Source organism: Rhineura floridana, chromosome 1, assembly GCF_030035675.1.
Source record: "Rhineura floridana isolate rRhiFlo1 chromosome 1, rRhiFlo1.hap2, whole genome shotgun sequence".
Classification (NCBI taxonomy): domain Eukaryota; kingdom Metazoa; phylum Chordata; class Lepidosauria; order Squamata; family Rhineuridae; genus Rhineura; species Rhineura floridana.
Genome location: NC_084480.1, coordinates 28236601 through 28258963, shown reverse-complemented (window position 1 = coordinate 28258963; position 22363 = coordinate 28236601). Strand labels below are relative to the sequence as shown.

At 41.4% G+C, this 22363-nt stretch overlaps 1 protein-coding gene across 6 annotated transcripts in view; it reads left to right on the top strand.

Annotated features, from left to right (window-relative positions):
* FYB1 (FYN binding protein 1) overlaps positions 1–22363 on the top strand; it is a 76319-nt gene that overhangs the window by 28529 nt on the left and 25427 nt on the right. For 5 of the 6 annotated variants that reach the window (XM_061616907.1, XM_061616899.1, XM_061616869.1 and 2 more), the window contains exons 3-10: positions 2539–2698; positions 5881–5924; positions 7211–7230; positions 9476–9522; positions 17237–17348; positions 19362–19518; positions 19927–20071; positions 22010–22032. In XM_061616907.1, the coding sequence (XP_061472891.1) occupies positions 2539–2698; positions 5881–5924; positions 7211–7230; positions 9476–9522; positions 17237–17348; positions 19362–19518; positions 19927–20071; positions 22010–22032 (708 nt within the window). The remainder of the gene's footprint in view (positions 1–2538; positions 2699–5880; positions 5925–7210; positions 7231–9475; positions 9523–17236; positions 17349–19361; positions 19519–19926; positions 20072–22009; positions 22033–22363) is intronic. The other variant, XM_061616879.1, reaches the window with a different exon arrangement.

Below are 22363 nucleotides of genomic sequence, written 5' to 3'. Positions count from 1 at the left end.
AGGCCCTCTTCCGGGTGCTTACTCTGAGGGAAGCTGGGAGTCTGGCAACAAGGGAGAGGGCCTTCTCAGTGATGGCCCCCAAGTTATGGAATGATCTCTCTGATGAGGTGCGCCTGGTGCCAACCCTGTTATCTTTTCGGCACCAGGTCAAGACTTTCCTCTTCTCCCAGGCATGTGTTTTTAAATTGCTTTTTAAAAATGTGTTTTTAAATTTGTATATTTGTTTTTAATGTTTTTAATTGTTGTAAACCACCCAGAGAGCTTCAGCTATGGGGCGGTATACAAATGCAATAAATAAATAAATGTTAGCTAAAAAGCAGCCTTCTGAAGATGAAGTAGGAAGTGGATGTTATACTTAAGCAATTTGGGAACATTAAAATAAACACTGATAATGCTAACAGGCACTTTTCAAAGTTCCAACGATGCTAATCACTTAGTCAAAGTTTTTTTAAAAAAAGTTTTTTCCCAACGCAAACCAAGAGAGAAGAAAAAAGGAGGAATTAAAATGTCAATGGTAAATCATAAGCTGCTGTGCTGTCTCATATCTGCTGCAACAGAGTGGCAGTGACATAGTTCGAGAGTAGTAAGACGTCTCATGAAGTCCCAAGGGATTTTGACATTTTACGTAGAAACATTTCTCCTCCACCTATCCTCATAGGTACATATGTGCCTGCCAGTTTGTTACCTTTAAATAGTGCTGAAAAGCTGATACGTGAGACGGTTGTCCCAGGACATAGGATACTTTCCTCTCTCTGAGGATGAAACTCCACATTGTAAATACGTCTTTCAAAAACATGTCTGCCCATTAACACGGGCAGAAAGACAAAGGCTACTAGCCATAGTGGCTATATTCTACATCTATACTGCCTCTGAATCTCAGTTGCTGGGAATCACAACTCAGAAAAGTGCTGTTGTGCTCAGGTCCTCCTTTCAAGCTTCCCACAGGCATCTGGTTGGCTGCTGTGAGAACAGAATACTGGACTGGATGGGCCATTGGCCTGATCCAGCAGGCTCGTCTTAGTTCTTAAGGGTCAGAAGGTACCAGGTTCAATCCTTGACATCTCCAGGTAAGGCTGGGAATATCCCTCTGCCTGATACCCTGGAGAGCCAGTGCCAGTCAATGTAGACAATACTGAGCTAGACAGATCAATGGTCCGGATCGGTATAAGTCACCCTTTCCCCTCTAAGTTTGGAAAATATAGATAGCCTCCTCACTGAATCACACTCTGAAATGATAAGCTGGTGTTGGGGATTAGCACTGTTGGGTATCTCCCAAGGCTCACAAGCATACAGGGGGCCCAGAGGAAGAGGGCATGTGAATGGGAAATGTGACAGTAGCAAGAAAGCGATGGGCCTACTCATGGAGGGAAGAGCCCATTGAGAGCATCTTGCCCAAATTCCCCATCACTACCAAAAAACTCCCCACCCTGAAGCCGATACTGGCAGACACGCATCTTCAGAGGAGAATTGACCATCAGGAAGTTGTTGCTCAAACCTTTATCTGCCCATCAATTATCCTCAGCAAATCTCTTCCACCACTACAGCTCATCTGGGAGCTGGCCTTCTTCGGTTCTCCAGAAAAAATGCATATGAAGGGAAGAATAAATGAGGGCATGAAGACTTAAACACTCTTTTCTTTGTTGATTCCCCCCTGAATAAGCTCCTGACACCTTCTTATTAACGTTATAGGGCGAAAGACTGCCATTGGTGCTTTGCAGGGCTCATCCTGGAAATAATAATTCTACAATTTTACAGCAAAAGCTGGCTATGAACAGTACCAATTGAACAGTGATTGTGACACCTCAATGTGATCCCTAGAGCAGTTTTGCAGCCATTTTTTAAAAGATCTTTCCTTCCCCACCCACGAATATGGTGGAACAAACACTTAAAAAAAAATAAATAAAACAAAGTGACCAGCCTCCCAAAAGCAGAGCTGATGGATAAGCAGCCATGATGGTTAAATAGAATTTGACTTGATAAAACTATCCGTCATTAGGGATGTTGGAGAAATTTTATTTTGTTTGCATTTTAATGAGAAATTACTGAATCTGGACTTTTCAAACCAATATACAAACCGAAATAAAGTTGTTCTCTGAAATATGCATTTCTGCGAACTTTGCAATGCAGTTCTCCAACCAATGTGTATAAAAATGCATATATTAGGGGAAAGTTTGCATTAAAATGCATGTTATCAGTGAAAATCACACACAAAACTTCATTATGTTAGGGAAAATTTCTTGCAAAAGTGCGTATATTAGTCAAAACAATTTTCATGAGGATTTTTTTTAAAAAAAATGCAGATTGCTGCAGAAATGTGGAGAACTGCATTTAAGAGTAGAATAATGAGAAACTGAAAGAAAGTGAAAATGACAGATTTGTCCATTGGTATCTGTCCATCCCTATCTTTCATGCAGATGGCAAAGGCTAGGTTTATGCTGGGGTTGAAAATGGAATTGCCTGTGATTTCTCTTTAATATTACGTCTGTCTTTCTCCACTCTGCTTTGATTTTTATTTTATTTTATGTATTCTTGTTGCAGGCTGTAACAAGTCCCATACGGCAGGTTTACCCCCTTCACTTCCACCATCCATTTCTGTCACGCAAGCCACTAACCCACAGCTACCACCGCCTCCGCCTCCATCAGCTTCCCATCCATCAACACAAGCTCCAGTTCTTCCTCCAAGAAACATCAAGCCAAGGTATGGCCCTATGTGAATGAATGTGAAATTTGCTTTATTTTACCTTCCCCTCTCACTTCTCAGTAAATGAGGGAGTCACTGATCTCATCTCTATTGAAATGTCTTCCCCATATAGTCATCTTGAAGTACCTCGTCCTTGACACTCATCACATTGTCTGTTTTCATTTGCTACTTTGTAATGGGGATGCTAATCTTGAATCTTAGGACTGTATAGGAGCCAAACTAGCCATGATGCTGCAGCAGCAGACACATTTCCTTATTCATCCATAGCAGGTGTGAGGAACCTTTGGCCTGCCAGACAATGGTGAACTACAGCTCCCATAATCCCTGGCCATTGGGCATGCTTGCTGGGGCTGATGGGAGTTGTAGTTTGGCAACTTCCAGAGGGCCAGAAGTTCCCACATCTGATCCATAGCGTAACTATGTCTCCTACTGTGCAGAGGACAGTCCTCTGCTCAAAGGGCTATCAGAGGACAGATCCCTATTTCAATGAGTCCCATTCTCTCTTTGAAAGACTGCTAGGTCCAAGTCTTGTTTACAGATGGAAGGGAATCATAAGAAGGGAGAACATGGGCCGTTGAAGTTGCCCAACAACAGTTGCTAGCTTCTGAGACAGTGGACTGAAGAGGCACACGAGTCTATGCTGAGAGGCGTTGCATTTCTATTTAAATTATAGTAAATACTTTCAAATTTTGCATCAATATGTATAAATTGGCATATATAAATCTTGTGCAGATCAGCACCCTCTTTTGTCCTCTTTTATGGCAATGCATCAGTGGCCACCCTAATCATCTGTCTGCCCTGTTTATGTATAAAACAGGGATGGTTTTCTTATTTTAAGATGAAAAGGGGAAGCTGAATCTGTCTCTGCCTTACCTCCCCATTGTTCATTACCTGAACTCAGTGGAGGCTGGTCCATTAGGGCAAATGGGGCACTGCCCCACCAACCTCAGCCAGTCCCCCACCAGCTTGCCTTCTTACAACAACCAGTCCAGGGGGTGGCACTGGCTGTCAGCATCCTCCTCCTTAAGCTCGCTGTTGCCCTTGTAGAGCTCAGCAAGTAGGATGGGGACACAACTAGAAAGAGTTAGCTGTGCCTGTCATTGGCTCTGTCTCTACCTGCTGTTGGTCTTCCTGCCTTCCGCCCCACCAACCCCATCGAGCACTAGCCACTACTGCCTGAGCTTATTGGAAGTGAGCGAGGCGAGGAGAAAAATGCCTTGGGCAAGTGAATATGGCGTGGTAAGCAGAGGAAGGGGAGATGGTTCTATTCTACTAACTCATGCCATTTTTCATGTTAGAACAGTGAACTCAGGAGCTGAGCTGTGATGATTATGTAGGCAAAACAGAGCTATTGAGAAACATGTGGGAAGGTTCAGTATGTTCTGGGAAATTCCAAGGTTTGAAGAAGCAGACAAAAAATGTGAGCGAAAAACCTACGTGGGCAATCCTCCTAAAAAACAACAGCCCAGTGAGGACTGAGCATGCTCAGTGACTACAGTGTCTGTTGGAGGAGGAGTGGCAAACTGGTGGGAGGGAGAATGGAATGGAGTGTCCGGGAAGAGGGGCTGGCTGACTGGCAGGAACCCTGTACGGAGTACTCCACACTGCAACATTTTATTGCAGGCCTCACATAAAAATAAGAACCACCACATCCCCTCCCTTAAATGTAAATATGTGATTCTATAAAGACATGATCAAAGAAATGGGACTGCCATTTATGTCTAGTTTGGCTCTAAGGTGAGATGTTCTCAGTGTCAGTATTTCAGGTAGTGGTCAAAAATGGGTACGCAAGGCCAACTTTTTCTCCTGTCACAGCAGAATGTCCAGGCAGAAAATGTGAGCTTTGAGAAGGCATTTGGAGAGACTGAGAGACATACCATCTAGCGTCTGGCTTTCTGTCAATAATTCTGAGGCCAGATTTGCATGTGCAACATGTGGCATGGTAGCTGCTTGAAAATGCAAACATGTTAATGGCTTTTCATGGCATGCTAGTCGTGTAATACAATTGCCAATCAGGTGATTTTTCTCAAATTAGTAAAAGGAGGGGCTGTAATGGCATCAGAGAGCATTTCTGAAACTACATGAAAAGTTGCTCTTTGTCATAGACACACACACACACACACACAATGACTGAATACTAGTTGCTGGACAGCACAAGTGGTGAGAGTGCTCTTGCGCCTAGGCATCTAGTGGCCACTGTGAGAATAGGATGCTGGACTAGGTGGACCTTTGGCTTAATACAACAGGGCTTTTCTTAAGTTCTTACACAAAAACTACATACACACATGCCTCGCTCTGATGTTATCTGTATATACAGAGGGGGGAGAAGGAGGATTGCACATTTCTGAACAGCCAATGGATTCAGTATAATGTCTGAAAGAGTCCCTATGTGTACAACAATCTGTATGGAGTTCTCTCTCTGTGATTGGGACTCCTTTTTCAGAGTTCCAGTTATGGGGAGAGAGCCCTCTGTACATACATTTGAAGGCTCTGGAACCCTTTCAAATTCCTGCGCTCATCTGTAAGCACCCCCCCTTCACTAAACTCATGGTGGTTCCAATTGGCAATTTGCCTCACAAGCCACTGCTGCTTAACACTGTGTGACTGTTGTACACTGATACCAGATGGCTGCTGTTTTAGATTTCTATATAGTGCACACTGTAAGCAGCAAATAGTGTAAAAAAAAAATCACTTCTGGCTACTAACTCCAAATTGCAGATTATATATAGTTGTATATGTATTGTACTTTGAAAATCAGCTGAGAGACACTCCCAGAAAAGATTAGGTCTAACTGTGGATGACTTCATCAAAATGGCTGCTACGCTATATGCTTCATCTGTAAATATCTCAAGGACTAGTTGATCAATTTTAATGTACAAACTATCATTGGGAAGAATTTTAAAACAAATGTTAGAAGTGATTATACTTTTTTGTTTATTTGGGTGACAACATAAAAGATAGGTAATTATTGTCATTCTTTTTCTGTTTTGTTTTTTGAAAATGCAAACTATTACAGATACAAGTATAAAGCGTGAACACTGAGCTCTGATAATTCCTCCTGCTTCTCTGGCTGGAGGGTAGAAAGAGAGGGTTATGTGAGTGTGTGTAGAAACTAGCCTACTGTACAAAAGTAAAATTTACTTTCATTGCTCCACCTACCTTTTCTTTTTTTATATTAGAGAAAACGAAGAAAGCTATGATGATGTTGAATTTGATTCAGGAGGTAAGAATAATCCAAGTTAGTTAACACTGGGATTTCTGTGAGGAGAGGGCAGCTGTGGAGGCTGGTCTATTGGGGCAAATGGGGTACTGCCGCACCAATTTCAGCCTACCCTCACCTGCCTGCCTTCTTTTTACTTGCATCCATTCCAGGGGGTGGCACTGCCTGTTGGTTTATTCCTCCTGGTAGTCTTAGCGTTGCTTTAGTAGGTAAGAAGATGGGGACAAAACTACAGCGTGGAAACTTGAGATCACTGATGAAAGAATGTTTTTAAGCTCTGTTTTAGAATAATTTAAACTGTGTTTTATTATATTTTCAGCTGTGTTTTGGAAAGTTTTAAACTGTTTTTAGTATGTTTTTCTTTTCATTAAATTGTTTTGTTTATGTTTGCCGCCCTGGACTCCTTCACACCACCACCCCAACATTTTTTCCCTGGGTGGGATATTAATTAGTTAATTAATGGCTCTGCTTGTCATTGTCTCAGGCTCCACTTACTGTTGGCTTCCCTGCCTCCCACCCCAAGGGACACTAGCCACTACTGGAAGCTAGGGATCTCCAGCAGAAAATTCTCAGGGTGCACCTTGTCCAACTACAGTTCTCAGAGTTTTTTGCAAGAAGCCATGGCAATTGAATTGATATAAATCTGGTGCATGTCTGAAGTGTTGATATAATGCAGATAATCAAAAGTTAAACAAATAGTATTTATATTGCGTATACAATAGTATAATATAAGTAGCATGTGCACATTATGCCATATATTTATAGCACACAGTATATTATATGTTATAACTGGAGCATAATTATTTGAGCGTAATTCTGGTGTGAGCATATTTTTTTGTGGAAAGGGGGCATACAAGTAAAGTTGTGATGGTGATGGTGATATAGTATATTTTGAGGATGCATTCAGAGGGGGGATTCTTGTACCCTACTAAAGGTATATGTATTGAAATCAAGATTTGGGGTCTGAAATGCATATTACGTAAGATAAATTGCTGGCACAAAGCATATTCTTCTGCTACTGTTTTGTATCAAAAAGCTAGTTCTACTTGCAAGAATTTATGCAGAAATAAATTGTATGATATAAATATATGGCACAAAGTTTATTCAAGTTAGATCAAAATTCTTATGTGTAGAAATACCCACCTTTGTTCTAGACTAGAAACCATATGCTGAGAGGGCAATCCATAGACTTGCTATGCTTTAATTATTTACGGACATGATTAAATTATGTACTAAAACTTTCCTATGAAAGAAAATTAACAATCAATGTTTGTGTTTTGATTCCTCAGCAGATGGAAATGCAGATGAGGTAGGTTTCACCCTTCACAACATATAAATGCACCACAACTCTCTCTGGTTGTCACCTGCTTTATTGAATGCCTGTTTAACTCATTTTATTCCCTGAAACATTTGGTGAGTAATAATATGATTTTTTCTTAATTTCGTGCCTGGCTTTGTGGAGAGGTTCTATTACTGGGCCACATCTGCACTATGTATTTAAAGCAGTACCATACCACTTTAAACAGTCATGGCTTCCCACAAAGAATCCTGGGAATTGTCATTTCTTAAGGATGTTGAAAGTTGTTAGAAGACCCATGTTCCCCTCACAGACCTACAGTTCCTAGAGTTCCCAGGGAAGAGGGATTAATTGTTAAGCCACTCAGGGAATTATAGCTCTATGAGAGAAACAAGCAACTCTCAACAACCTTAAACAAAATACAGTTCCCAGGATTTTTTGTGGGGAAGCATAACTGTTTGTGGGGAAATGATACCACTTTAAATGTATAATGCAGATGTGGCCTTGTGGTGTCTGTTCTCTCTGTGTGTGTGTGTGTGTGTGAGAGAGAGAGAGAGAGAGAGAGAGATTGTTTCATTTTATATGGATTTTCATTGACATCATAGTATTTTGGATTGTAAGCCATCTTGAAGATTCTGCAATGAAAAGGCTTTGTATAAATATTTGTATTTCATGTCTCAGCTGTTTTGTATTACTTAATTGTATACCATGCCCTGGGACCTTATGGTGAAGGGTGGGTTATAAATCAAATAAATAAGAATTAATAATAATAAACAATGATTTATAGATATATAGAGAGAGAGAGATGTATGACTGGATAAATATTTATTTAAATTTATATCCCAGCCTTCCTCCCAGAAAAAGCCCAAGCTGGCAAACAAAAACACTAAAAGCACTCTATTACATCTTTAAAAAGACTTTAAAAGATATTAAAACAAAACATCTTTAGAAAATCAGCTTTAAAAATATTTTAAAAAGCAATTCCAACACAGATGCAGACTGGGACAAGGTCTCTACTTAAAAGGCTTGTTGAAAGAGGAAGGTTTTCAGTAGGTGCTGAAAAGATAACAGAGATGGTGCCTGTCTAATGTTTAAGGCAGCCTTTCCCAACTAGTGGGCCACCAGGTGTTGCTGGACCACAACTCCCATCAGCCTCAGCGAGCATTGCCAATGGTCAGGAAAGATGGGAATTGTGGTCCAACAACATCTGGTGGCCCACTAGTTGGGAAAGGCTGGTTTAAGGGGAGAGAATTCCAAAGGGTAGGTGCCACAATAATACTAAAGGTCCACTTCCTGTGCAGTGTGGAACGGACCTCCTGATCAGATGGTATCTGCAGGAGGCTCTCACCTGCAGAATGCAGTGAACAACTGAGTATATAAGGGATAAGATGGTGTTTCAGGTATCCTGGTCCCAAGCTGTATAGGGCTTTGTACACTAAAACCAGAATCTTGAACTTGGCCCAGTGGCTAATGGGCAGCCAGTGCAATTCTTTTAGCAATGGGGTAAGATACGCTGCCCCAGTGAGCAGTTGCACTACCACATTTTGCACCAGGTGCAGCTTCCAAACCAATCTCATTGCCCCACATGGAACATGTTTCATATCCTAATTTGGGTGTACAGCTTGTGTTCCTCTATAAAAGTGAATCCCACAGACCCATTGTAGTCTACAATAGGGGTGAGGAACCTGTGGCCCTCCAGAAATTGTTGGACTCTAACTCCCATCATTCCTATCTAGAATGATCAGTGGTCAAAGTCAGAGATGATGGGAGTTGTAGTCCAGCAAGATCCAGAGGGCACTGGTTCCCCATCCCTGGTCTGCAAACTGCTTGACAGCCCCACTGTGTTTGTAGTCCCTGGTAGGGCTTAGCTGAAATGAGAGTGAAAAGGAGATCAATGAATGAATCAAGAGAGAGAGAATGAATGCATGCGTGAATGAGTGAGAAGTGTTGTGGCAGCAGACCTAACTGTGAAGTACATGTGTTCATTAAACCCAATCTGAACACCTGAAATCAGGTTAGGTCTGGGCAATATGTTATTTTTTGGGGTATAAGAATGAATGTTCAGGCTCAAATAAGACCTTGTATGAACAATCATTTGGATTCAAAATAACAATCTAGTGATATTTATATTTTTCACTGTTCTTGGCCAGCTAAGTCTTAATATATATATTTTTTTAAAGTTATACTTGCACTAAAGTATAATTTTCTCTTTCTAATTCAAATGCATTTCTAAGTATATTTTCCCCTTTTCTTACAGACTCTAAACAGTGACGGGGAGATGTATGAAGATATAAATGATGTGAGGTATGAAATATGCAGATCAAATGGGTCCCTAAAATGGCAGAGAGAGAGGAAACGTAAATAGAATGGGAGCCAAGAATAAACAATGTCCTTCATTGCAAAGCTCTGTGCATAAGATCCAAAAGTGGAATTTGCACCTTTCCTTATTTTCTAGAGCAGGGGTAGCCAGCATGATGCCCTCCAGATGTTTTTGATTACAGTTCCCATCAGCCAACATGGTCAATGGTCAGGGATTATGGGAACTGTGGTCCAAAACATCTAGAACATCCCATTGGTTTCCCCAGTTCTAAAATGACAGAAGGAAACGTTTAGCAAGGTTTTACCCTGGCCACAGGTCCCCGTGTATCTTGGTGATCAGTAGTGTAGTGGCAAATTTAGAAGTGCAGGGTCCCTTCATAATGGTTCCCCTCACAGCCACATCCTCTTCTAAGATTATGCAGCCTCCTAAGGTTATTTTATTTATTGAATTTATATGCTGCTCTTACTCCTGAAGAAGCCCAGGGTGGCAATACAGCAAAATAGTATTTTATTCAATAAAACTAAGCTTTCAGTGTCTGTGATTGATAAGTGAGTTGCTTGGATACCAGGAATCCCTGTGGTCCTAAAGAGCTGCTGTTTCCCCTGCCTCTGCACTTAGCTAGTGGCTTCTGTCTCCTTGTAATCTCCATTTGAGATCAGGTACACCTTATAAGTTATTTTCTGCAGATTCTACTTCACAGTAAGCGTGGGTAGATGTTAAAAAAAATCCCATGGTATATATGTCTACTCAGAGAAGCAAGTCTCTTTGTGTTCAATCGGGCTTACTCCCAGGTACGCGAGTACAGGATTATAGTATAGGCTTTGTTTGAGGAAGGGACAGAAAAGAGTTCATGGTGAAAGGGCCCCTTGTACACACCAATCTGGGAGTAAGCACACTTGAATACAATTGGGATTTATGCATGCATCTAAACATACAATAATCATGCCAGATTGGTTGAAGCCTGGAGGTGTACTAAGTGGGGTAGGGGGGTAGAGAGAAAAATATGTCCCATCCTTTATAAAGATGCATCATTTTGGTTAAAGGAAGCAAAGTTTGATGCCTATGGTATAAGCACTAAGGCTGCAATCCATGTCTACTCAGTAGTAAGCTCTATTGGGTTCAATGGGATTTACTCCCAGGTAAGCATGTATTGGATTGCAGCCTAAGTCACCCTTTGCAGCCATTTTACACCTTGCATATCTTCACTACAAGTCTGTGAGGTAAGTTGGGCCCAAGGGCATCAAATAAGCTTCAGGGCTGAGTGGGGATTTCAAATCCCTTTTGCTCAAAAATGAAAAAAAAAATGCTGTACTTATTATGACGTATTAATAAATAACTACAACAAATGAATCAGTGCTTGATTTTTAACTATTTAAATCTTGAATTTATCTCAGCATGAGCAGAATTGCTGTAAATCTTAAATCGCTTTCAGTCCCCTCCATCTGAAATACAATGCCTGATTGTGCACCAGCACTGCCAGCGTAAGATCAGCAGGTAAAAGCCCTACAGTAACTTAACTCCGCCTCCCCAACAGAAACATCCAGATGCACACCCAGCTATATGGATCTGCACACACACACACCCATCCCCTAACTTATTTTTTCTCTCTCCCTCCCTAACTCCTGGCTTTGGGCTTGCACAAAACCCTACATCCCCCTCCTTTTTTGGCTTAAAAAAAACAAGAGAGAGAGAGAGAGAGAGAGTAAGTTAGCAATACACTTTCTGTCTCTCTGCTCCAAAAGAGTAAGGTACTAAGCTGAGAAGGTTTCTAGTTATTGCTTTAGAGTGGAGCTCCCCGCCCCACGAAAGACGATCAGTCGCATGGGATTTCATTTGCATTGTCAGAGTTTTCTGATGATCCTCCTACAGTTGTTACTGAGATTCACACTTACCTGGTAGTAAGCCCAGCTGAACACAGTGGGACTTACTTCTGAGTAAGCATGCATAGGACTGTAAGGCTGCTATCCAAGGCACATTTACTCAGGAGTAAGTCCCCATTGAACAAAAACGCTCTGTCTCTTTCTCTCTCACGCTCACACACTACTTGAACACCCCTCCCCCTCAGAAAACTCCCTGAGGCAAAGGAAACGAAGCACTTGCTGGTAGACAACAACATCTTCAGCATGCAGAGACCTATCCACTGTTCCATACTTCGCTTCACAACTTTTTTAAAAACCAAGCCCCAATCACTCCTCCAAAGCTTGCTGCTGGCTGGCAGCCTGAGTTTTCAGTGATCATCAGAAAATAAGTACCTGGGTTTAGCTGACCACCCTCCTCTCTATGTAAACTTCTGTCTCTCAAGTCCTCCTGACTCTTTCTTTCCCACAACAACAAAGAGTAGGAGCCAATCAGTGTGCAAGGGAGATCCATGCTGACTGCTTATTTGCTGTAGTGACTGGGAATTGTGCAACTTGATTGACTGTATAGAGACAGAGAGACTCTAGGAGGGGCCACCTGCAAAGAAAGTAACAGGACTGCATCCCAAGGTGTCCCGTTGTGAAAATACACCTGTTGGTGATAGGTAGGGTAGCCATATGTCCTGCATTGCAGAGGACAGTCCTCTATAGGATTCCTAATTTTGAAGGACTGCTGCCTAGTCCAGTTTAAAGATAAAGGAGAGCAGGAGGGGCCTTGAAGTTGCCCATCAATATTGAGCACCTGGACAACTGACTAAGCAGACCCACAGGTCACTGGGCCAGTTTTATGGTGATATGAATTGTACTTCTATTTAAATTATAGGGCTGTATCCAGTGCTAGACCTACTTAGAGTAGACTCACTGAAGTTAATAAACATAGCTAACTTAGGTTGATTTACTTCAATGGGTCTTCTTTGATAGGATTTAGTTGGATACAATCCATAGTAATTATTTCTTTTATTATACAGCCACAAGAGTGGCTATATGCTATAGCCAGCATGGATTTTTCACATTCCGCAATGTTAAATGGAAAATACCCCCGCATGCCATTCTGATGCTTCCCATAAGCTCATTTCAAAACAAAACCTTACATAACTTATAGTTCTGAACTCAGAAACGCTTGCTTAACAACCCTGTCAATTTTCATGGTGATACACAAAACAGTCAGAGAGAATAGACAGTTCAAAATGTAAAAAGAGAGAGAAAAACCTCAGAGCCCTTTTGGACTTTTTTTTCTGTTCTCATAATCTGTTGAAATTCATTAAAAATCAGCCATATTCACAGAGTTCCTGTAAGCCTAATACTGACCTTGCCCCATACTCTGACCTTCATCTACTGCAGTTTAAAAGTTAAAAAAATGCCATTGATTTTTAATTAATTTAAGAAATTTTGGCTGGAAGCCTATTATAATGCGGGGCGTGCTCAGTAAGGACCAACTGTCAGTGTTCTAAAAGCCTCACAGCTGCTGGGCTTGGCTAATAAGAGGGCCACACCCACACCAGACTTGATTTCACTTGAGACAGTCAAGTCTTCCCTCAAAGAATCCTGGGAAGTTTAGTTTGTGAAGGGTGCTGAGAGGAGACTCATGTTCCACTGAGAGAGCTTAAGTGGCCAGACTGGTTTGACAGTCAGCCACTCTGATTGAAGTCTGTGAGGGGAACTGGGTGTCTCCTAGCATCTCTCAGCACCCTTCACTAACTACACTTCCCAGGATTCTTTGAGAGAAGCCATGGCTTTGAGATAAGCCATGATAAATTCTTTTAAATTGTTTTTAAAAGATGTGTTTTTAAATTTGTATATTTGTTTTTAATGTTTTTAGTTATTGTAAACCGCCCAGAGAGCTTCGGCTATGGGGCGGTATATAAATACACTAAATAAATAGATAAATAAATAATGATTGTCCAAAGTGTAATAGAGACCTGGTGTGGATGTGGCCAGGGACAGCTTTGTTTTAAATTTGGGTGGGAGGTAGGGTTGCCAGGTTCAGGTCCTGAGACTGATCCTGTATCTTTAGGAGAAGAGATAGTCAGCCAAGTGCAGGTGTTCTTGCAACAATGTAATGGGAAAAACCACAAGGTAGAATTCTGCCTTCCCCCTGCCCAACTTTGAAAGACACAGAAAACGTCTTGGTTGCCAGGCCCAGCCTGGTCAGTTTTACCTATCCTAATCATGATTGCATAGGAGTAAATCCAATTCAACTCAATAATCATACAAATGATCAGACCTGCCTTTTCCCTCCTTCCCCTCTCCTCTCCCTGCCTCCTCCCCTTCCTTCTTCCGCCTCCCCTGCCCACTCCATCCCTCCATCCCTCCCCCCCCCGGTCAGTTTTACCTATCCTAAGCATGATTGCACAGGAGTAAATCCCACTGAACTCAATAAACATGCAAATAGCCGCATCTGTCCTTCTTCTCCCCTCCCACTCCTGCCTGCTCCCATCCCAATTCTCCTCTCTGCCTTTCCACCCCCCTCCTCCCTTCCCCATCCCCTGTGGTCAGTTTTACCTATCCTAAGCATGATTGCCGTGTGTGTGTGTGTGTGTGTGTGTGTGTGTGTGTGTGTGTGTGTGTGTGTGTGTGTGTGTGAGAGAGAGAGAGAGAGAGAGAGAGAGAGAGAGAGAGAGAGAGAGAGAGAGAGAAAATCCCACTTAACTCAATAAGAATGCAAATGATCAATCCATTCTCAGCAAACTTGCGCAGGATCCCATTTCTTACCTCCCGGATTAAAAAGCAAGGAAATTCGCTAATACGCAAAAAACCTTGCGGTTTAAGAATGTACCTATAGCCCACAGATATTTCTACCAAACTTTAAAAAGCAGGGAAATTGGGCAGCTATAGTGAATGCACTAGGGGAGCAGGAGACCTGAACTTCTCTCTGAGATATTGTACTGCCTTGCAAAGTTGTCAAAATGCAAACACAATTTGGGTTGGTCTTTCACAGTCCAATCCACTTGCTGTGTAGCTTGGAAGAATTTGTTAACATGTGCCTCTGAGCATATGGTGAGTGGTGGCAACACCTGCCATCTCCAAAGATGGAGAATTATATTTTTGTTTGTTGGTGTTCTTCTTACTTTGCTTCTTTCCTGTGTTACTAATGTTTCTACAGAGAATCTAAACCAGAAACTTTTTATTGGTCGGTGTCATGTGATGGTGAAGACAGCCTTTTGTGTTTTATATTGGAGGTTATGTTCTATTTCTATTTTGGGTGCATTAACAGTTGAATCTGAAACTGCAGTTTGATGTAAAATCAGACTGATCACAATATGTTGCTACTTCAGCAATGACACCAGCTGTTGGAAAAAAGAGGATGCATGTTTTCAGCCTGCTATGTTTAAACCACTTTATTTAAGGCAAGGTGTTCACGATCAATTAAAAACATAGAGCACATCTAGAATTTTGCTAGACTATATTTCACCTTCCACTGTCTTATCTTGTGCAAATTGTTCAGGTCTCCTGCTCCCCTGGTGCATTCACTATAGCTGCCCAATTTCCCTGCTTTTTAAAGTTTGGTAGAAATATCTGTGGGCTATAGGTACATTCTTAAACCGCAAGGTTTTTTGCGTATTAGTGAATATATATATATATATATATATATACATATATATATGAAACATACAGATTTAGCAAATGCAGATCGTATACCAGCCCCTTTTTGCATTCAGAAGGTCCTCATTTTGCATTCAGAAGGTCCCAGGTTTGATCCCTGGCATCTCCAGGTAGGATTGGGTAAGACAATACTGAGCTAGACGGACCAGTGGTCTGACTCTATATAAGGCAGATTCCTATGTTCTTGATGGGTAAGTGGCCACCCTAGTCATAGGGTTACCGTCAATATCTATGATTTTTGTTTCCTGATGCAAAAAATTTCATATGTATGTTTGCAGAGAACTGTCCCATAAAAACTGGTTTTCAGTTTCTGTTAAATATTGTTGTGCGCCTCCCCAGTCTCTGAGCGGTGAGATTTCCGGGGTCCCTGCGCTCATCCAGGGTTTGGTTTTCTTTGGGAAGAAGGTCAGCAGAGACTGCGGTGTCTTTATGAAATATGGTTTATTTATTTACACACATTCCAACCTGAGCTTAAGATGGAGGGGTTCAAGGCATCAGCAGTCTAATATCCAGCTTTTCCATCTGGGTTGCAGGAGGCATCCTAAAGTCATGGTGCAGAGCAATAGCCTCTCTGCCTGCCTGCAGCCCCAGCCATTCTCTAGCCCAGCCTTTCCCAACCAGTGTGCCTTCAGATGTTGTTGGACCACAACTCCCATCAGCCTCAGCCAGCATTGCCAATGGTCAGGAAAGATGGGAGTTGTGGTTCAACAACATCTGGAAGCACACTGGTTGGGAAAGGCTGCTCTAGCCAATTTCCTACACACACTCCAAACACAAACTTCTGCTAGCAGCCAGGAAGGGGGGAGGGAAGGCTCTCCTGAAGAGTTTCAATGACAAAAGGATCTTCCTGGCCCATTCAGCAGTTGCTGGGCAACTGATAGACCCATTATCCTACTTGGCCACTCTACTATCTTATCAAAAGAGATTCATCTGACCAGCAGAGCAAGTTCCTCATTCCAAGCCACAGGATTCCAAATCAGAGGCTGGAAAGGGGACCGACAGGGATCATCCGTTCCAACCCCCATGCTCATAACAATATTTTGGATTATCAGATGCTGGGGGTAAACAACAGGAAATGGATATTTCTATTACGCCATATTTCAGGGGCTGCCAACTTTATTAATTAATTAATTAAATAAACAATTTTTAATCCTGCCCTTTCTCCCAAAGGAGCCCAGGGTGCATGGCTACATTTGCAAATAGGAGAAGCTATTGTGGGCATCACATACATACCACAATCAAGCACACAGTGCAACGTATGCTATTCCCTTCTAAATGCTTCTTTCAAGGGGGGATGGGGGAGGTGGGCACATGTGCAACCCTGAGTGCCACAATGACATCCCCTGCCCTATTTATGAAGACACTTGTAATGGATCAGGGTAGTGACGCTGGGGAAATGGCAGGTTGAGCAAAAATGCCGCCTCCCCCAATGCTGCTGGAGAAAAATAATAGGTACCTTTATTTTCTCTGGCAGTTTTAATGAGTGGCATTTTGAACAGTAAATTACATCAGGCAGAAGTTCTCAAACTGTAGTCTGTGATCTACTGGTGGTCCATGAGCTCCATTCAGGTGATCCTCACAACAGTCAAAACCACCTGTACTTGGCCTTGTGCATCATTAATTGTTTTCTCATAATGGTGCTTGTGGGCTTTTTGATCATGGCTGGATTATTGAATAGATCAGTTCTGATGATGATGTGCATGCTGAAGAAAAAACATTATTAAAATATGAGCAACCGTTGCTCGTACCTGTGCTTGGGAATTCAAATAAACCTAAACAAAAAACAAAAAAGCAACATGCATCTTTGAAAGGTTCAGTCCGCCATCTTGATTCAAAATGGCGCCCAATTGTATCCAACATTTGGCATCAATTTCTTTGGTGGCTGCTGTTTTCCCCCCCAGAATGCCTCTCAGAACAGGGCATCTTGAAGGGAAGAAAAGATGGCAGTCACCAGTCAGACTGAGGGAGGTCTGGTGAGTGTCTGCCACTTGAAAATTGTCCTCACCTTCCCTGAAAATACCCCAAATCCCAACCTGCAAATGGGGCCACAAAACTGGAGGGCCATTTCAAGGCTGTCCCAGTTTTGGTCTGGTTTTTATTCCTATCTAGATGTTTGCCCAGTTGAGTTCAACATCAATGTATTTATTTATTACATTTATATCCTGCCCTTCCTTCGCAGAGCTACGTCTAGAGATGATGAAAGGAAAAGGGAGAAAGAAGAAAGGAAAAAATCTGACAAAGAACAAAAGGAGAAAGAGAAAAAAGAGCAGGACATCAGGAAGAAGTTCAAAGTAAGGTCTTCTGCTAGCAACTTATGTAAAAGAAGGACTTTAGTAAGAATCAGTAGTGTCCTTTAGCACTGTTAAAGATATTCCTCTTGCTGTTTCACTTAAGTATAAAACTTAACATCTTCACTCCAGTGTAATGAAATTGTTTGTTCCAGCAGAAAGCCTGAATAAAGAATTTGGAGCTGAGCATTTGTGCTAAGAGATATAAAGCAGTGGTCCACAAACTTTTTTTCTCCCCATGGACCACTTGAAAATTGTGGAGGGTCTTTTCCTACCTGTTGCAACAATTGTAATGCATTGTGCTAGATGCTGTATGATTTTAATTGTATTTTTATTGCTTCTTTAATTTCTTATATATTGTATTTTATTCTGTTCCATAGAATTCAAATTGTAATGTGATAAAATACAAGATAAGAATTAAGAGAAACAGTTAAAATACAATTAAAAATAAAAATGAATATTTAATACGGACATGCCACGGACCACCTGAATGAAGCTCACAGACCACAGTTTGGGAGTCCCCAATTTAAAGCCTGATAATGACTGTGTTTGTTATTCCGATGCTGAATTGCAGCCCATTTCAGTGGAAGGCAAGTTGCAGTAAATGTATGTGAAAGCACCCAAGGAGCCTGATACTTTGCAGTTCTGCTCAGATGTAAATCCCATTGAGGTCAACAGATTTATTCATAAGTGAGCATGCACAGGAGTGTAGGATACTTGAACCGCTGTTTATTTTAACTTTCATGCCTATAATTATCAAATTCATATTAAAATCTAAACTATTAACCTGAAACAAATTATCAAAGACTGGTTAGGGCATTCTCAGGAATAATTTATTGTATTTGTATACCGCCCCATAGCCAAAGCTCTCTGGGCGCTTTACAGTAACTAAAAACATTAAAAACAAATATACAAATTTAAAACACATCTTTTTAAAACAATTTAAAACACAATTAAAAAAAAATTAAAACAATTTAAAAACACATGCTAAAATGCCTGGGAGAAGAGGAAAGTCTTGACCTAGCACTGAAAAGATAAGAGTGATGGTGCCAGGCGCACCTCGTCAGGCAGATCATTCCATAATTTGGGAGCCACCACTGAGAAGGCCCTCTCCCTTGTTGAAGTTAATTCAGATGCATGTAATCAATAAGTATGAACAGTTCTATAGCTTTTTATAAAGGACTAATATGAGAATCATTGGTAACACCAATTCAATAATTGCAATATATTTTGCAATATATTGCAAAAGGCATCAGAACTTGCTGTATCATTGTCTATTTTGATCTGATGTGTTTCCTTCACCATTGCAAGTAAATTCTAGATATTTTTCATATGACTGGTCATTAATGATCAATAAGGAACATTTCCATTTTCCAGCCAAGGTCATTTTTGTAGACTTGAGTAACAACAAGATCATTTCATGCAATACAAGTAATAGGCAATTATCAATCTTATTTTAAAAAGAATCAAATACTGAGTCCTCAGGCTCATAATTCCACTGCAAGGATGTCTGCAACAGTGATGGGGAACCTCACACTCTGCAGCTGAATGTGGTTCTCCAGTTCTGTCTACTCAGTCCTTGGTACTTGACTCTCCTCGGGCAACACCCCCTTTCCCCAAGCCATGCCCCTCACCGGCCCTGCTTCATGCCCTCCTCGAGTAGGTATATGCTTGAACTGTGATGATGCCTCTTGCCTGCCTGGGTGGAGAGATGAATGGGTGTGTGCACAACCCTCTGACTTTTCTGTGGCTGGAATGTACAAAGGTAAGAGGTAGCCGTTGCTCCACCCATTTTGGGCTCTGGCCCCATCCACTTTTGAATCTGTACCTGCCCACCACTGGCACGTGACCGCCAGAAGCTTGCCAACAAAGCTGAAGAAGGTTCCTCACCTCTGGTCTAAATTGCCAGCTCTGCTTTGTCTGTCTGTTTCTCTCTCTCTCTCTGTCTTACAGTATTATTCCTGATCATATGCCTAATGCTCATTTACACCCATTTCTTATGCTATTTTTGTGTAGCTAGTGGGTCCCATTGAAGTTATTCACCAGGCCCGAGCTTGCACAGACTTCAAAGGAGGGAAGTATGATCTGACATTCAAGCAAGGAGATAAAATTGAAATCATCCGCATCACAGACAATCCAGAGGGAAAATGGCTGGGAAGGAAAGGAGGCTCCTGTAAGTATAAAGTACACAAATTTAAGTGAACTTATGCTAATATGTTTAATCAGTATATTCTCATCAGAAAAGTTGGGTTCACTCACAGTTTGGAGTACTTGAAATGTCCCTAGGACAGAATTCTAGGCTCCTGAATTATTATTATTATTATTATTGCTGTTGTTGTTGTTGTTGTTATTAATTTGCTAAAATACTTAAAACCTGTGCTTTTTCTCCCAACAAAGCAGCTAACAGCAAGTTAATTCAAAATAGAACAACATTCATCATGCAGCTTGCACAGTGGTTTTAAGAGAGTGTTTTTTTTATGCAGCTCTTGTAATGACTCGCTATGAAGCTTAAAATAGTCTTGGTTACTAAATGTTCGGGGGGGTTGTTTGCTTGTTTGCCTGTCTGTCTGTTTGTTTTTAGATGGCTACATTAAAACAACCATGGTGGAAATTGACTATGATTCATTAAAAAGAAAGCCACGGCCTTCCGTCAACATTCCACCAAGGCAGGCAGACAGTGACCAAGAAGTGTATGATGATGTTGGGGACCAGGATAGCATCAGCAGGTATGTCCAAATTATAAATGGAAAGTGATGGCAAACTACAGCTGCCGGTTCTAGTGTGGCTTGCACTGCAATCCAGCCTGTCATGTTGAGTCTTTCCCTCCATTCATTACAACAAGAAGTGATGTGAATGCTTGGGATGCCTATTCCATAGTAAGGAGCATATCTGTTGTATTTTTAAAATGTAATTATTACATTAGATTATTATTTTTATTATAAATATATTTGTGTACAGCTATTTCGTTAAAAACATCAAAGCAGTTTATAAGTTAAAAAAAACAACCACCATCCAATAAAAACATTAAAAATACAATAAAAACAAAGGTCAGCTACTGCGAAAAGACATCGTCTTAAGCCTGGTGGAACAGAAAGGTTTTCAGCAGACGTTGAAACGTTAAAACAGAAGACGCCTACTGAATCTCTGTTGGCAAAGCATTCCAGAAAACGGGGCCAATGACAATGAAGGATTAAAGTTGTGTCAGTGTTAAATGAGTGTCGCCATTTGTGACGTTGTGACCTCACCTCCTCCAAAAAGCTCAGGGTGATATATATTATTTCCCTGCCTTTTATCCTCACAACAACCCTGTGAGGTAGGTTAGGCTGTGAGGTAAGGCCATAGAGGTCAACCACCTGCTCAATGCAGGAATCCAGCTTAAAGTATACCCGACAGATGGCTGTCCAGCTGCCTCTTGAATGCCTCCAGTGTTGGAGAGCCCACCACTTCCCTAGGTAATTGGTTCCATTGTCGTACCACTTTAACAGTTAGGATGTTTTCCCCAATGTTCAGTCAAAATCTGGCTTCCTGTAACTTGAGTTCATTATTCCATGACCTGCACTCTGGGATGATTGAGAAGAGACCCTGGCAAGGCAGTATATAAGAAACTGCAGGCTTGAAGAAAATGAAAAACAAGTGTAAAGAAAGATGGGCAAATGTAAACATAAAGAGATATCAAGCAGGAGAAATAAAACAATAGCACTGCCCAACAAAGCTCCAGGTGAAGTTTCTGTGTGATGGTTTTTAACGTTATCTGAAACTCAGACTGGTGAAGTGGCCTGATGAACTTCCTCAGGAAAGGTATTCCACAACACTGGTGCCACCACCAAGACAGCTATGTCATAGATGGCATTAAGTCTTATCTCTCGGAAAGAAGGACCCTGGAGCAAGGCCTTTGCAAACAATTTCAAAGATTGGGGAACTTTTTTCAGAAGGAGATGGTATCAGTGAAGCAGCCCTGAGTCCTGAAGTGAGGGGAGACAAACTGTCTTTTGTTCTCAAGCCATTATTGTACTGTTTAGCTGTAGTGTGAAAGTAGCTTCTCAGGAAAAAAACTAATCTTTATGCTTTGCTGTGTAAATATAGCAGTCTCAAGCAGGGCATATTTAGGAGTTTCGTGCTTGGAGGAAGGCTGGGCCAATCATGATACCTCTGAGATTAATAGGACAAAGATTAACTGATAGCCATGAGCTTCATGGGGCATCTGGCTGGCCACAGCTTGAGACAGAATACTAGACCAGGAGTGATTTCAGATGTTGTTGCACTACATCAGCCCAGCCAGCATGGCTAATGAATGGGAAGGGATTACGGTAGGTGGAGCCAACAGCATTGGGAGAGTACCATATTGACAACCCCGATATAGACCTTTGTTCTCCAGCAAGGCAATTCTTACCTTATGTATTTTTTTATGGTGGCTGGATTACTAGTTTCAATCTCATCTGCCATTTTCTAGGTGACCACCTAGCTTTGTGTAAGTTACAAAATATTGCAGACATGGGATATAGAAAAAGCATGTGCCTTTCAGTGCCGTCCTATATGTGTTTTCTGGATATATGTCCAACAGTATTCAATAGGGCTTACTCCCTGGCAAGTATGTTGCCATTTTTACTGCACTGTTTTCCCCTTTGACTTAACTTTCTTTTCCACTTTTTTTTTTATGGCCAAAGTGGAGGTCAAGGTGCGGCAGGAGGTAAGTTCTGCTTTTACTATCTATTCATTTTTCAGCTAGTTCCGAGGGTAGTGATTGGGGTATGACCTGAGTTCATAACATATATCAGCAATCAGCAAACAAGCCATATATAGATCCCCAAGCCTTCATACTTCCTCCTTCCATATTCATTTCTAAAACAATCCTGTAAACACCAAAGCCAATGCTGCTTTCAAGATTAGCAAGTCAAAGTACATCTCTCTCAGGATCTTTCCCACCATCATCACCAAGCTTATCCAGAATGACTTATCCTTCTGCTATAGTAGCAGTGTGAAACCTGTGAACCTCCAGATGCTCTTGGTCAGACTCCACT